This window comes from Pezoporus wallicus, unplaced genomic scaffold (genome assembly GCF_028554395.1).
Source record: "Pezoporus wallicus isolate ANWC-B61680 ecotype Strahan unplaced genomic scaffold, APGP_CSIRO_Pwel_v1 scaffold_2146, whole genome shotgun sequence".
Lineage (NCBI taxonomy): Eukaryota > Metazoa > Chordata > Aves > Psittaciformes > Psittacidae > Pezoporus > Pezoporus wallicus.
In genome coordinates this window covers 2,559,658-2,575,889 of record NW_026639769.1, presented here as the reverse complement: position 1 = coordinate 2,575,889, position 16,232 = coordinate 2,559,658, and the positions used below count along the sequence as shown (strand labels likewise).

General features: G+C 35.5%; 1 protein-coding gene across 5 annotated transcripts in view; it reads left to right on the top strand.

Moving 5' to 3' along the window:
* The window catches only part of PPP2R5E (protein phosphatase 2 regulatory subunit B'epsilon), a 75,537-nt gene extending 59,657 nt beyond the window's left edge, over nt 1–15,880 (top strand). For 4 of the 5 annotated variants that reach the window (XM_057416225.1, XM_057416224.1, XM_057416228.1 and 1 more), the window contains 9 exons: nt 3,942–4,072; nt 4,156–4,215; nt 4,853–4,961; nt 5,935–5,988; nt 6,094–6,144; nt 7,209–7,328; nt 8,450–8,577; nt 10,993–11,094; nt 13,680–15,880. In XM_057416225.1, coding sequence (XP_057272208.1) covers nt 3,942–4,072; nt 4,156–4,215; nt 4,853–4,961; nt 5,935–5,988; nt 6,094–6,144; nt 7,209–7,328; nt 8,450–8,577; nt 10,993–11,094; nt 13,680–13,779 — 855 coding nt within the window. In that variant the 3' untranslated portion in view covers nt 13,780–15,880. The remainder of the gene's footprint in view (nt 1–3,941; nt 4,073–4,155; nt 4,216–4,852; nt 4,962–5,934; nt 5,989–6,093; nt 6,145–7,208; nt 7,329–8,449; nt 8,578–10,992; nt 11,095–13,679) is intronic. The other variant, XM_057416226.1, reaches the window with a different exon arrangement.
* Nucleotides 15,881–16,232: the final 352 nt, after the last annotated feature.

The window sequence follows — 16,232 nt, the reverse complement described above, 5'->3', positions numbered from 1 at the left end:
GCAGTTCTGAAAACAGTGATGCTGTAGTGGTTGGGGAGGAAGTAAATCAAAAGGCTATATGAAGTTCAAGCTCTATTAAAAGCATGGAAGAAGTAGCATCAATAATAAACAACATTGGCAAAGAATGTGTACCTTTATTTTTGTAGTTTGCTCACCATTGTTATGGCTAAATGGAAGAGTTGGGTGCTGTTGCTCGGTCAGCTGGTAGCCAGGGTTTTTGTGTTTCAGATTTAACCTTCTTCCTCCTTTTGTACAAGCTAGGCTTCGTGTATGCATTGTTATTTCAGTTGAAGCTACAGTATTTGCTCCTCTATGGGGAGGAATTTTTGTCCAGACACCAGAACACAGGTGGCTGATGGAAGGTGTTTCTTGGGATAAGCCAGGAAATTCCACAGATAAGACTTTTGTCTTCAGCTTTTGGGAATAGGCCTGTCTTGTGTTCTCTGTTCCCATCATGAATTTTTGTATAACTGCAAAGTCAGAAAGAGTTTTAATGCTGTCTATAGCTTGCTTTTGAAATCAGGGAAATTTAGAAAGATTCCTACTTAGTCAGAAAAAGAAATTTCCTTGTGGGCTGAAACTTGAATCGAAGCCAAACTAAAACTGGCAGGAGACACTTGGCATTTGTGAAGACCATTCTCTACCACTCTGGCCTACAGCTTTTATTTTCCCCTGTAGTGGTCCGGCAATAAAAGCAGTGCTTTTCCTGTCTGTGTGTATTATTTTTATGGATAACTAAAACCATGGAACAACTTCTGTCCCTAAATTCAAAGATTCAAATGAGGGACTTAAGTTTCCTTCTTAATATTACAGACCTTCTTCACCCTATAGAAGCAACATGATGTTTATGTTTTATCCATTTTCTAAATACAGTGTTTTTCATCCAGATCAAGCCTCTGTGGTGGAGTTCTGTTTTTGTTCATCTAAATGCTGACTTGAACAAGGGGCTACACCAGTCTGATCATACAGTTACCTGGTGGAGATGTGAGAATATGCATGGGGAGATAATCAGTCTACAGGTTTTTCCAGACTGATTTTATTTTCTTTAGTAGGATTGCATTAGAAGAAATATTTGTGTTCCACTTAGAAATCTAGAGAAAATAATTCCTGGATGCTTCTGTTATGTGCTGCTGGACTTGGTCATGACTGGTGGCATTCCACTCATGCCCTTTCAAGGTGTTCAAACATGTTAAGAGTTTGGAGTGGTAGAATGGGTCTAAACAAGGATTTTACTTTCTTATTTTAAATCCTGATAGTGTTTATTAAATCTACTAAGAATGATATCTACTGAAAGAGGGAAATACAACATTTTAAAACCATTGTATCTGAAAATGTATGATATTACAGTTTAGAGTTCAAAAGAATTCTAAGAAGTCCTAAGTTCTGGCCATATGGTTAAGTGTCGCATTTTTACGTATTGTTGTGCACAGCGTGTTGATTTAAAATTCACCTTTTTTTTGTGAGAAGTTAATGTTGAGCTGTGTAGATACATGTAAGGAAATACATCTCTGTGTGTGTGTTTGTCTTCAGCGTGCAAGTACCAGCTTGTCCTTCCACTTCTTATTCCACTTCTTATTGTATTTGTTGTGTGTTTAGAGCAATTCCTTCGAATCTGTGACTATAGACCATTTACATAGGAAACCAATTTGAGACTTAAGGACATTAAGCATGTTTGATGTTTCATGACAACACAAGTGTTGACAGTCTGAAATCAGCTTTCTCTCTAAATTATTTTTTTTTAAATGTGAGGATCTTTATTGAAGTATTTCTTAGCGATAAGAATGCCTTTATAAAAAAATGACACTCTAATGGGTGTCTTTTAGGCTTTTTCTTATTTACTTGTTTTTTGCTTTTGTTTTTTTGAGTATGGATGTGTTTCTGGATTTCAGCTGTATGTTTTGATAAAATGCTGTGTTTAACAATGTAACTGTTCATTTCCAAAGCCTGTGTATATACGGTCTGAAATGGTTGGCAGTGGTTGCTAAGAGACATACTATTCTAATATATCCACAAGTGTCTGTGTTATGTAGGTTGCTATTTTGGAAAATTTATTTCCCTTCTCTACGTTTGCTTAGTGTCAGAACGGTCACGTAAATTACAAAAGTCTTGCACCTTATCCATAAAAATAAGTCTTTATTGTTGAAACCTGGTAACAAATTTGGCATATCAAAATAATTGTCCTTCTTTAAACGAGAGACCAAGTCTTAATTCAGCAATGTTTCCATAGAGGATCTGTGTGAGAGAACTGGAAATATAAATACTTTGCTCCTAAAAGCAGTCCAATAAGAAAATTAAAAACATAAGTGTTTCCAGCTGTTTGTTGCATTTGGGTGAAATTTACTATTTGGGGAAGGATGAGGTGACTGTTTATTTATTTAACTGTAGAACTAATTGACCAAAGCAATATGTTTATAACCTCTGGAGGGCAGTTGATATACCTCATTGTTTCCACATGAAATTCCCACCACAGATTCTTACTGCAAGGAAGAGATAGTGGGATCTTATTACAAGCTACAGAAAAATCCAGAATAGTGTGAAAGGATATATACGTCAGTCCTAAATCTGGATATTAGAAAGCAAAATGCCAGACAATGTATTTTAATCATATTTTTCATTTTATCTTCTCAAAGTTTTGTAGGAGTTTAACAGAGGTCAGGTAGTATACATACACTGCCATATGTGCTTATACATGTCAGTATCCATTTGTGAATCCAAGATAACATTGTTTTCTACCACTCCTGTAGTAATTTTCTGACAGCATCTTATGCATTTGTCAGAACTCTTTGACAAACTCTTAATTTCTCTTGCAAGACAGGTACTGGTTGACAGTTAATTTCTTTTTCATGCAAACAAGTGGTTGCTCATGATAACTACCTTAAACTTACCTTTTATCTGTGCACTAGAGGGGTGGTGATTGGTTTTTGTGTTTTGGTTGGTTTTGTGTTTTAAATAAAAGTTTACTTTCTAACTCATTCCAGTTGTCTGCCAGAATAGCCAATGCTGTGGTGTCAAAAAAGGTGAAGACGGGATAAGGGGAAGCTCATACTTCTGTGGTAGGGGATTCAAGGGGAATAGAAGAAAGATCTGCAGGTGATATTCCTGCTGCTCATTTCATGCCTTAGTTCTTAGACACAACTTTAGGTGTCAGTGTTTCAGGATATATTTTGTACAGTGAAAGACATGGGATGGCATTCTCTTTTCACTGAGTACCACATAATCATTCTGCTGTTTTAAAATGGTACTTATAAGTTACTTAGTAAATGTAGGTTTTCTGTTTTTGTAGGTTTTCTGAGGTTTGTTTGTTTAAACTGGGTATTGAAGTTACCATTGTGTTCAACATGGAGGATTAATTCCACCTGGTGCTTTGATTTCAGTTGATTGGTGGAGATTATGTAACCACAGATCCAGTGCTGGCATAGGCTTCACTGTTGAGCCTTTCCAGAGTGTGAAGGCCACGCAATCACTAGGAAGGCTTAAGAATTTGCAATATAAATTGCAAGCAATTAGAAAAATGTGACCTTGACACAATGTTTTGGGAACAAATGAGACCAAATGAGGATCTTTTATTTCTGCAGACTGAGGGAATGGGGAATGGTAAGAGGTAAACTGTCCTATTTTGTAGATATGGCAACGTCTAAGAATTTATTTATTTGGAGGAGGAGAATGAAGGCAGCATTTTGGAGCCAGTTAATCAAAAGTTTATCGTTGTTTGAGGTTGCCAAAGTTTTGTTATGCCAGAAGTGGAAATTAATAAACTGCGTTTTGTGGTGATGCAGTGGGGTTACAGCTACAGATTTTTTTAATACTGTATTTCTACACCTTGGGTAACTGATACTGCATTTTTACATGCATGAATATGTAATTTTTCTTTTATATAGAAGTCTGCGTGTCATACTTGTCAAATGTCTGCTGCTTCAGTTCTCTTTTTCCTTTAAACACAGCTGTTGGAGCTGTTTGACAGCGAAGACCCTCGGGAACGAGACTACCTGAAAACAGTCTTGCACAGAATTTATGGCAAGTTTCTGGGTCTTAGAGCATTTATCCGAAAACAGATTAATAATATTTTTCTACGGTGAGTTGTGGAAGAAGGTACATTTTGCTTATGAACACTTTAGGAAACCAATATATTACTTATATTTAACTTTTTTTTTTCAGATTTGTTTATGAAACTGAACACTTCAATGGCGTAGCTGAACTGTTGGAAATTTTAGGAAGGTAAATGAGTGTTTATTTGTTACCTATCTCGAACTTCCCTTCTGGACACATCAGAATAGCGTCAGATTTGGAAAAAGTGTAACTATAAGCCCTGATTCTGAAAACAGATGTGCGCACATGCTCATATTTATGCCCATGTGCAAATCTCTGTCATGTCTTTGCCAAGAATATATAACTGGATGCAAGTTAGAGCCAAAAGTGTAGGATTGACTTTCTGTATGTGTTAAATTTTGTGCACTTCATCCTTACATGCTGTAGAAATAATTACGTTATCTTGAGCACACTAACAGTGCTAATATTTTAAGGAAATCTACTTTTCTAAGTTAATTGCTCCAGAACATCTTGCTTATATGGATTTACAGACCACATAGACAAGGTCTTATCTGTTTGGCAACAGGTTTGTGCAGTTGTTTATATGATTATTCCTAAGTCAGAGCTGAATTGCTACCTAGATATGTACTGCACTGCTAATATAAAGCAGGATGAAAGTCAGCACCTGTTTCCAAATGGGATGAGCCTGCTATTTGTAAACAGGTGCTGACTGTTAAATTATTTTAATCTAGGAAGCGCTTGTTCAGACTTCAAGAATGTTTTCTGTGATGATAACACTAACAAGTATTTCTATTCTAATTTCCAGTATTATCAATGGGTTTGCTTTACCTCTTAAGGCAGAGCATAAACAGTTTCTGGTGAAGGTGCTGATCCCTTTACATACTGTCAGGAGTTTATCACTCTTCCATGCACAGGTAGAAATTAATACAAATATTTTCTGCTCAGTGGGGTGATACAGGAAGATACTTTTTTTTAAGGTTGCATTGGAAATTTAATTGCATGTTAAATGGAAGATGGGGGAAAGTTTTGAAATGTAGAAAAAAATGTGTTGTTTTTTTTTTCTTTTCCTTTAATGTCCTTTGTATTATAAATGTCTTCCTTCTGATTAGATAATTAAAAGTATAACAGAAATTGGTTCTATTTTGGGGATTTTGTTTAGTAAACTCTTTAGATTTCTCTTTGATACTTTCTCATTCTCACAAGTTTGCGTTTTCCATTCCTCTCCCAAGAGGATATTTGGGTTTCCTTAGTCTTGTGCTGTCAAGGCTCTTCTTCACCCTGGCAACTTTCTGAATACCAATACCCACATTTTTGCATAATCTTTAACATTCTCTCTCACATATTTCTCAATACTGTATTTATGCTCTCATGTATCTTTTTATACATCTAGCTTTCATGATGTAATTTTTCCTCTGATAAGTGATACCTATTGCCTTTTTCTCCAATTTTCAGGTAGTGCTGATAAAGCTGTACTTTCTAAATAGTTATTCCAGTTTTTAGCTGTCTCAGCTCATCTTGCCAAGAGTTTTCATGATTTTGCTGATGTATAAAATGTGTAAAAAGACACAATTTCAGAGAGTAACAGAAGCTTTTAAACATTGGTTGTATGACTGTATTTAGAATTCTAAGTTGCTCTGATTGTTCTATATGCTACTTTGTCACCTTTATTTATTTTTTTTTGTAATGTGTTCTGTTGTTTCTTTTGAACTGCTCTTTGGGTGGATTTGCACAGTGCAAACCATGCATCTCAGTTTAAAATTGGATGTAGTTGGAGAAAGCTATTGTAGCATCTTGTCTTGAGTCCCTCTTTTAAAAATAACGGTTTTGTTGTGCTTTCTTTATAGAAATGTTCTAACTTCATTTTCTTAAATCTTTACTGCTTCACAGCTGGCGTATTGCATAGTACAGTTTCTGGAAAAAGACCCTTCACTCACAGAACCAGTAAATATTTCTTTCATACTTTTTTTTTTTTTTAAATCATAAATGGCTAACCCTGTTGAGAGGAAAGGAAAAGAAAAAAATCTAACTTTTTTCCCTTTAATTTAGGTCATTAGAGGTTTAATGAAATTCTGGCCTAAAACCTGCAGTCAGAAAGAGGTAAGTGATATTATAGTATTACATAATCATAGAATAGTTAGGGTTGGAAAGAACCTTAAGATCATCTAGTTCCAGCCCCCCCCGCCATAGGCAGGGACACCTCACACTAAACCATGTCACCCAAGGCTCTGTCCAACCTGGACTTGAACACCGCCAGGGGTGGAGCATTCACAACTTCCTTGGGCAACCCATTCCAGTGCCTCACCACCCTTAACAAAAGGGTTAAGGGTGTGTATTATTTGTATTAACAAAACACAACTATTATTTTGTTCTACAATATAATAGGCAGGCAATCTTTAGATATTTCCAGGTAGATAGCACATGCTGTGGTGGATCCTGGTATTAATTCTTGTAGCTGATTTTCCCTACTTGAATTATGGGTGGTTTTTTTGCCAGTTTTAACTGTGAAAAGTTTGATAACCATGTTTGACTATTCACTGGTTCTTCTGCAGAGATTTTCTTTTTGTTTCAGAAGAAGAACCTAAAGTTGAGGATAGACTGGTAAATTCTGTTAGATTTGGAATTGTTTATATGTGAGGGTAGTATTTTTCCAGGGAGGATTAAAGATATTTTATTGTCTAGCATTTACCTAGTAAACATGTAAAAGGTGCAGTTAGATCTTTATATTTTTGTTTCAAATCCTTGATGCAAATCTGAGATTCCCTAATGAGATGCTGTGCCACAATGAAACCGTTATTTTGAACACTGCTTCTGAAACTGAGGTGAAATTAAGATACTATCCTTGCTTCACGAAGTTAAAGCCTTGACTAAATTCTTTGACTGTATTAGGCTAGGTTTTCAGCATGGATATACTGGTGCAATTCTGAATTTTGTTGTAAAGGACTACTTTAAATACAGTATTTGCACACACTGGTCCTCATTCTTTTATGAGACTGAATCTAGAAGTTGTTAAAGGTAGAACTGATCATGTTTTTTGAGAGAGGGTCTTTCTAAGCTAGTGTGGCCTCCATTTCTCCCTGAAGTAGAATTTGAGAGTTATCAGCATTTTGCTGATCAAGATGATTCAAATGTTTTATATTCAATTCTTTCTTCCTTGTCTTTAGGTCATGTTCCTTGGAGAGCTGGAGGAAATCTTGGATGTAATCGAACCATCACAATTTGTCAAAATCCAGGAACCCTTGTTTAAACAAATTGCCAAGTGTGTCTCTAGCCCTCATTTTCAGGTCAGTTGCAGAGGTTATTGTTTGTATAGAATGTATTGTCTCAGTATCAAACATAACACCCCTCCAAATGTATATATAATTTCATGTTACATTGTTTTAAATACTTGTCTTCTGGATCTCTATGGAAAAGGTTATGTTGCAGTGGAAGTTTAGTTCTGAGCTCCATGAATAACTTGTTAGATACATCTGGGGTTACAGCACAGAACTTGCTGTTCTGAGCCATATAAGGCCTTTAGTTGTATCCAGGCAGGCTTTGAGCCCTTCTGACTGTAGGTGATGTGTACTCACCATATGGCCTTGGGTTTGATAGACCATGTAGGATGTATTTGCTCCTTTTTAACGCAGTATTGTGCACCATTCTTGTTTTCCTATTTACCTCCTTCTGTAAGGAGATGTCTGGTTAGAGATGGTATTACCCATAGCCTGTTCACATTGCATAGCAGAAAGGAGGGGAATGAATAGGATTTAAATTGAATCATATGTGAAGGAGGTAGGATGTATGACCTGTAGTGCCTTCATATTAAGCTAGGTGACCTGTCCTGTCTCAGAGGCAGATATGTCTGTTCTTGGACTACATTTGTATTTAGCATACTTTAGATCAGTGTTTTCCCTCCTAAGACAACCCTTACACACCCCCCCCAGCTCCTCCCCAACGTGATTATTATCATTGGCACCTTACTCACATTTAAGAGCTCTCCTCCCTCATGGAGCTCAGCTACTGGACCTTTCCCTTCTCCTTCCCCTGGTATCCCAGCACAGCTCTCTTCCTTCTGACTGCAGTCACAGGATTGAGGGAAAGGGGTGATGGGAAGTCTGTCTGCTCTCCCTTCCCCTCCACAGCTGCAGCATTAATGTACTATCTGCACCTGGTCCTCAGTGAGTAGCAACATACCATACTCAGGGGAAACGGAGAGTGGATGCTGGGTGATTTGAATTAGAGGATAAAAACTTAATTCCATTAATGCATGTTATGCTACTGATTAAAGTAGAGTTTTCATTCCAAAGTTAATGATTCCTGTTAAAACATCTTCACAAAATTTCTGTGATTTATTTTTCCTTGAGAAAATTGCAAAATTACAGCTATCTGAATTCCTGTTAATATTTATTCCTTTGACTCAAAGGTGGCCGAAAGAGCGCTATATTATTGGAATAATGAATACATCATGAGTTTGATAGAGGAGAATTCAAATGTTATACTTCCCATCATGTTTTCCAGCCTTTATAGGATTTCTAAAGAGCACTGGAATCCGTAAGTTTTTTGCCATTATACTTTATCTTACCATTTGATATGCTGCTGATAAACTTGGGGATTGTCTGCTGGAGAACATCGGAACAGGAGGGATCGAGATTCAAAGCTGGCATAAACAGGTGCAACTCTGTTAATGCCAGGATAAATTAGTCTTTACTTGAGTTTATCTCAAAATTATTTTAATTAGCTGGTATGTGTACAAAAATCAGTACCTTGTGAGATAAAAATAGACTTTGCCACAAGTTGGAAAAAAGAGAAATTAGATGTTAGGTTGTTATTGAAGAAAAAGTGTTGCTCATCAAGCATTTCTCCTACACAGTTTTGTATAAACTGGTTAACATCTTAAGCCTGATTGTAGCTTGTCTAGAAGAATGTTGCTTGGCATTAACAAAGCTTTGTGGCTGTATCGTGGATGATACTGACACCTGTGGTAGACCTCTGGTACTGGGATTTTTATAAACGTCTTATGAAGCATATAGTCATTGGGCTGGGTTGTTTTTTTCTGAATTGATTTAAACACAGCTGGTCTCTGTTACACACAATAATAGAGCAGTTGATCTGTATTGATACCCTCTTAATTTGGCATTTTTATTTTTAAACTGAACAACCTAGTAAAAAGTATTTTAATGAAAAATACTATTATACTGAGATGCCATGTATTCTATAGTTGAGAAGTTTTCTGAAGTCAAGATGGCTACCATTTAATAAACCCAGTATTTTTAATGAGCTATGCTATGTTCAAGTCCCAGTTGCTGTAAGACCTTACTGTAAAGGATTTGTAAAATATTTCCTCTTCTCAAACATTAGTCTTTTTGTTCTGGACCTCTCCAAACTCTCAAATTTGTGAGACTGAATGATGAATCTAATGCTACTGGAAAGCTTTAAATAATGCTGATCACAAAAGGACGCTTCTCATGGCATTACTGTATCACCGTTCTCCAACCTGCCTGTGCTCCTGCCCAACCCTTTATACTGAGCACTGGGATGCTTCTGGTAATGAGAATATTGCAGTTATCCCAGTTTGCAGAGTTTTTCATACCTCCAGGAATTTTGTACCTTTGACACACAAGTCAGGTTAAGATAAATGTAAAATAAAGAAGGTGTTTAAAGAATTTTTATATTTGTAACATCATTTTTAAATGTACACAACAAAAATGAAAGTTTATGGAAAGAAGTGAATGATATACAGGGTGCAAAGGAAATGGCACAGAATCTGCCTGCCTTATAGGTTAGTTACAAAGGTTCCCAGCACCTGTAATGGTGATTCACTGTCTCCTGGCTAATTCAGCTTCTTCTAAGCTGTTTCTTAAGCAGCCCCATGTCTGAATAGTAGTGGATCAGAACTAGGATCTCTTGATTGATAATCTATTCGAAATTCTTCAAAAGGTTTTTAGATTTTTCTCTTTCCGTTCACCCTTTTCAGTTGCTTCATTGTTTCTTTATTTCCAATTCTGCCAGAAAGAAGTTTTGACCTCTAGATAATCAGATGATTGGCAGATCCATCTTAATTTAGTAATTCTAGTATATTTTAGGATAGTTATCCAGTCAAATGATATAAAAGCCTAAAATGTATCTCTCTTTTTGGAACCTTTGTGGGACAGAATGCCTTTGAAGCCTTTATGAAATTATGATTACACATCATTTCTTCTTGTGTGAACATATCATACCTGTTATGTTTTATGCAATTAAGCAACTTGAATTCAAATAAGCAGCAGTGTACTGGCTCTTGGGTAGGGTCAGTAACAGCAATATGCAAAGTAGGCAGAGGTTATCTAGAGACAGATATATAGATATGATACATACATTTTTTTTATATATCTATGAAAAAATGTATATGTGTATTTATGTATAAACACATACTTTTACACAGGTACTGCAAGGATCTGTGGTTTTGGGTTTTTTTAAGAGTTTTTTGCAGTATCAATATCAAAAGGAATATGAAATGTATGAGTACAAGGAAATCACGCTTGAAACACAGCTTTATTTTGCATAGATGCACTGAATGTTCAGCCTCATAGAGAAATCATAAGGAAATATGAATCATTCCCATTTCATGTTTAAATTCTATTCTTTCTGACAGCATTGATAATTTGAATCCCTGGAGATGAATTCAGAATTGTTCCACAGCATAAGGGAAAGAGTCTGTAGTTATACGTAATAGCTTTCTGTTGTTACCTTTTACCCTAGAGTATTGGGTTGCTCCATTGAAGAAGTTAGTAGAGACATGAAAGCTGATTCTCACCTTTAAGTATGTTAATCAGAAGTAGTTTCACTGAAATCAAAGAATTTATATTATCACACTTGCAAGAGCAGAATTGTTTGCGGCAATGCTGGTAAGAGAAGACACTTATTTCATATTTGATTTTATCTGAAACTAATAGACTCCTTTCTTTTTTCTATTTTAATGTTTCACAGAGCTATTGTGGCTTTAGTCTACAATGTGTTGAAGGCATTTATGGAAATGAACAGCACCATGTTTGATGAGCTGACAGCCACTTACAAGTCAGATCGTCAGCGGTAACTTTTTAAAGCTTTTTTTGTCAGCTGTGCACACGGGCTGCTCTTTAGGTTTTCCCTCACACTTAGGTGCAATGCATAATTTCACACATAATAGACACAATGCTTCATTTTTCCCTTTGCATGCTCTTCAGCCTTCTGCTTGAAAGATGCAAGATGATATCATATACAGGTTGTTCTTTACCCCTTATGAAATACAGTATCCAATTGCATTCCTCCTGGAGTTCCTTTTGACTCCACATTCCAAAAGGCTTGAGAGTATCAAGATCTTCAATAGCAAAAGAAGAACAAGGGTTTAAAGCTAACACTTTGTTTAAAGACTTTTAAAAAAGTTACACTGAGGTTTGGAAACATGAGGGGGCACATCCTAAGATTTGATTTGCCAAACTACTGTCCATAGGCTAGATACGGTCTTAAAGCAAAAAAGCATCTCTTAACCCTTTCATTTCTTATTTCTGGGTCTTCTGACATTGGAGTCTTCTAACATGCAGGATCCATTAGATACACCAATCATATATATGTCACTTCCACCCTAGTAAAATGTTTTTTGGCTTTTCTCCCATTTTTCTTAATCGTCATTTTCCAGTTGAAGAGCAATTAAAGCTTACCCAAAGTGTCAGGTGAAAAAAAATGAGGAAACTTGAGGAACTCTGAACAGTTTGCAGTTTTATTTACGTCATACCTTTTCTATGACTCAGGGCTCTCCCAAGCAAAGCAAAGGGTACTGTATGTCATTTGAGCTTGTTAGTTAGCATTGTCTCTAAAGTCTTGGAGGCCATGTTTTTTGAATTGTAGGCCTGGAATCACACTGTCCTTCTGCTTCATTTTTGTAAAATACAAAGTTTTATACACACACTCAAAAGTCTACACTTAACAGGTTAGTTCATTAATACAGTATTTTAGTTTTAGAGATGTAGATATATATTTGAGTTAAGATGCCAGATCAATTCCAGATAGGTGTGGATAAATAAGGCTCAATCTGTTAGTGCAGTTGAGACAATGCTGCATGCTTTTCTAATAGAAAAGGCAGAGAATCTTAGGACCAGTCATCTAATCTACCCTTTTACTGAGGGAGCTCAGTGACTTAACATCAATTTGAGATTGCACTTTACCCCCCTTAAGGTGAGGAACTCTGCACTTAACAGGACCAGACACTGTACTAGTATGTCCCATGTCTGGATAATGCATGAGGCTTACTGTCTGAACTGCACAAAGAATTTCCCTTGAACCTACTGATGTTGAAGCTCCTATCAAGGCTGATGCTAACCATTTCATCATTTTTATTTACTACTTAGCATTTTAACACATGTAAAGCCTTAATGTTTACAGAAAATGTTCAGCATCTTAATAGAACTGCATTTCAAAAGGTAACTTGATACGACTTAAATATTGAGGAGAAATATGTTAGATATTAATGACTTTCATAGGTCAAATAGGTAAGTTGAATAAGGTGATCATCTTCTAACAGTCTTTTAGGTAAGCAGGCATGTATTTCATAGTGCTTAGAAGATAAATATCGGTAAGTAGCCTGAGAATGTCAGGCTATTTCATTTATTCTTATATTTAATTTGAAATACTTTTAGTGACAATGGGCTTGTTTTTTTGTTTGTTTTTCCTTTTCCCTTTAACATTCTTCAGGGATTTATCTGAAAGTGGATTGTATTTTTATATGTTTAAAATACACTTGGGAAAATAAAAATTTCAGATAAATGAGCCAGATATTGGCATCTTGACTGAATCAAGATGTGTAGGAATTTTCTAATCCACTGAAATATTTTTCAAGAATTCTTTAATGTGACTGGCAGAGAATGTGTCTGTAATTGTTAAGATTTCCATTTAATCTGAACCTACAAGGTGATGTAGTAGAAATGGAAAGGATTTTGTACCTTGCAATATCAAGGAGGTTTATTCAGAGTAAGCTATGTCAGAGACAGAAGTTCAGAAAGTAAATAATGCAGGTAAAGTAAATGGTAGGTTAGTTGTTAAAGTCTGTTGTTAAAGCAAATGCTACATAGATCTTGTAGGAATTTGTAAGGAAAAGGAATAAATCACTGAAAGGCACATCTTGTAGCTTGAACTTTTCCTTGGCTGCTACCTAAGTGATATGAAAGCCACCAGTCAATGTAAGTTAGAACAGTGATTCCAAAAGAATAAGGGAATGCTTGTTCTAGAAAGTGGCTATTTATAAGATTAAAAAATACCTTTCTTAAAAGTATCTTGAAAATAATTAAATGCAAGCCAGTCCTGAAACATTAGTTTTTGTAATTATGATATCTTTGTTCCATAATATATCCAATATTTTAAAATGTTCCATAGTAAAAGCCCATTTTTTTTTTCTTCTGCATTACAAATTAGTGTCAGTGCATGCTGTCACTTCAGTCAGCTTATGGTTTATATTCTTTTTGTGCTGCTTTGTTCAGTGATACGTAGGTAATAAAATTTTTTAGAAACTTAAATACGTTAGGAAAATTGCAGTTATGTTTAACAAAATCAGTGCTGCTAATTCATGTCAGCTGTAGATATTTTAACATAAACATTCTACAGTATTCTCTTGTGCTAACTTTTTGTTTTATTTCATCTGTCAGTGAGAAGAAGAAGGAGAAAGAACGTGAAGAACTGTGGAAAAAACTGGAGGATTTGGAATTAAAGAGAGGTCTTAGACGTGATGGAATAATTCCAACTTAACAAAAAAAACCAACAAAACAGCATTATTAACCTGTGGAGTCACACATTTATGTAGTAGAAGATGGAGCAACAGTTTTCTGTATTGTGCAACTTTACAGTAGATTTCACATTTGTTTCATTATTACAACAGCACTGTATATACCTGTCTCTAAGTAAAGGAAAAAATAAGGACTTTAATCCAAAGTTTGGACAGCAGATGGACTTCTCAGAACTTTACAAACATAGTCATTGTTTTAACCCTTCTTTAAAACCAGTCTTCAAAGATCTGTTGATGAAAATTGCGATGTCAAATTCCATTGTCAGGACCTGTTCCTTATTTATCGTTAGCAGAGAGTATAATACAACTTTCAAATGTGAACAATCTTAAAATTTAGCTTGTCTTTCTGCTAAACTGTTAAATGTATTTATAGTAAAAGAGAAAAAAGACTGTCATTTCCTTATGAGTTTGTGTAACATCCTCCTTCTCTGGATAACTTTACTGTAATTTGACTTTTTTTTTTTTCCTTTTGCACATCTTCATAAGTTGAATGTCCATTCAGATCAGGGCCATGAAAAACATAGGTCCTGAATAAAGTTTTGTTTACTGGTGTGAGCATTTTTTTTTAGTACCAGGCTGTCTCTGGTGCTTCCTTAATTTGAACATTAGGAGTTAAAAAAAACAAGTAGGTGATAAACATAGTAGGAAAGGGAGCTTTGGATTTGAGCACCGATTTATTGCAAATCCAAAGTAGTGTCCACAATCCTTTAAAAACAGGCAGTGGTAACACCCTGGACTTCAGTACCTAACCAGTATTAGTGATGTGGCATTGGACACACGTACCAGAGTTGTTTTAGAAATACTAATTGCTAAATTATTACAGTATGTTTTTATTGGACCATTTTGAAAGAATGAAGACAAATGCTAAACGGTGTGAGCATGAAATTAGTTTCCAGTGGTCATGAATCTAATTGGAAATTGAGTTGAGATAGCAGTTTGGACTGTTTGGAGTTGTTGCCTTACTTTTTAATATGTATTTATAAAGTGTTCCAGCAAAAGAGGATGTAGCCTCTAAAAAACATACTATAGTGTTTTTGTGGTTCTAGTACTATTATTCATCACAGTACCAGCCCTATGGTCTTAGCTGGAAAGGATTCTGGGTAATATACTTATGCATTCTCATCTGGATGCTCATTCCTAACTACTGTATTTGTTACCAAAACTGGTTCTACAAATGCTACTGAAAAAAATTCTGGAAATCCTAATGTTCTGAGTATTAATAATAAAGTTTAAAATGCTTTTATATCAAAGGTGCATTGTGACCAAATTGTTTAAAACTAAAGAAAAAATACAAAAACAAAGAAGAGGGCTGTATTATAAGTATACATTATTGGCTATCTGCTTTGTATCTGAAAGTGGAATCTTACATCTTTGGTAGGTAAAATGCTGATAAGATTTATGTACAGTATATATTTAGCTAATGCAGTTGCATTATTATATACCGAAAGGTATGTGTTTCAGGATTTTTCTCCAGGATGCTTTTGAACTGTTACAGACATATGACAACAGTGAGTTGATAATCCTAAACCATCAATCCAGCAGTATTTACGGTATAAAACTGAATTGGTGTTCTTGAGTCTTTGTGATAGTTGCAAACATGAATTTATGACCTGTTGCCATTGATAGAAATACAGTATAAATACAAGCTTGTATATTTTTCTTCCTACCATTTAAATATACAGTAGGATTTGAAGTTTTCTTGTTTTCAGGCATGGAAAAGAGGTAAAAAAGAATTCCTTCCTAGACTACTGACTGTTTCAGGATTATCAGGTCACGGTTTGTATTCCCGGGTCCGCGCACACAGATGTTGTAAACTCAACAATTTTGTAAAAACTTGACACTGTTAATTCTGGAAAAAAAAAAGTGGAACTAGTCATATGCAACACCAAACACAACATGGTTTAGTGGGATTAGTACAAGCTTCTTTTAAGAACATTGACTGGGACGCAATGTAAATTAGGCAGTTACTGTCATAGTTGAAACATTTTATTTTAAAGTGCTGAAGCAAAGGTGCAAGCTGAAATACTGAAGATTAAATAAATTTATAACAAATCGTGTCCCTTAGCCCATTGATTTTGACAGTCTTTTATTTCTGTTACCAAAAAAATACTAGACAGTGTGATTTTTGTGTGAAATGATCATGCTTTACAAGAGGGGTGGACCCAAACTCATGCTCAAAGACTAATGTTCAGTTGTGAAAAATTGAGATAGAATGGAGGAAAAAAAATTAATGTTTTCCAGCTGGTGGAGTAGAACACAGCAATGTGAAATTAGAAAAAGCACCTTGTCCTGTACTTAGAGTTTAGGTGAGTGTTGTTTGTTCATAACTATTTTTGATTTTGACCTGACATTCCGGTATTGATCATGTGAAACTGATGAGAACCTGATGGGTTGCAATATTTTGTTACCTCTAATG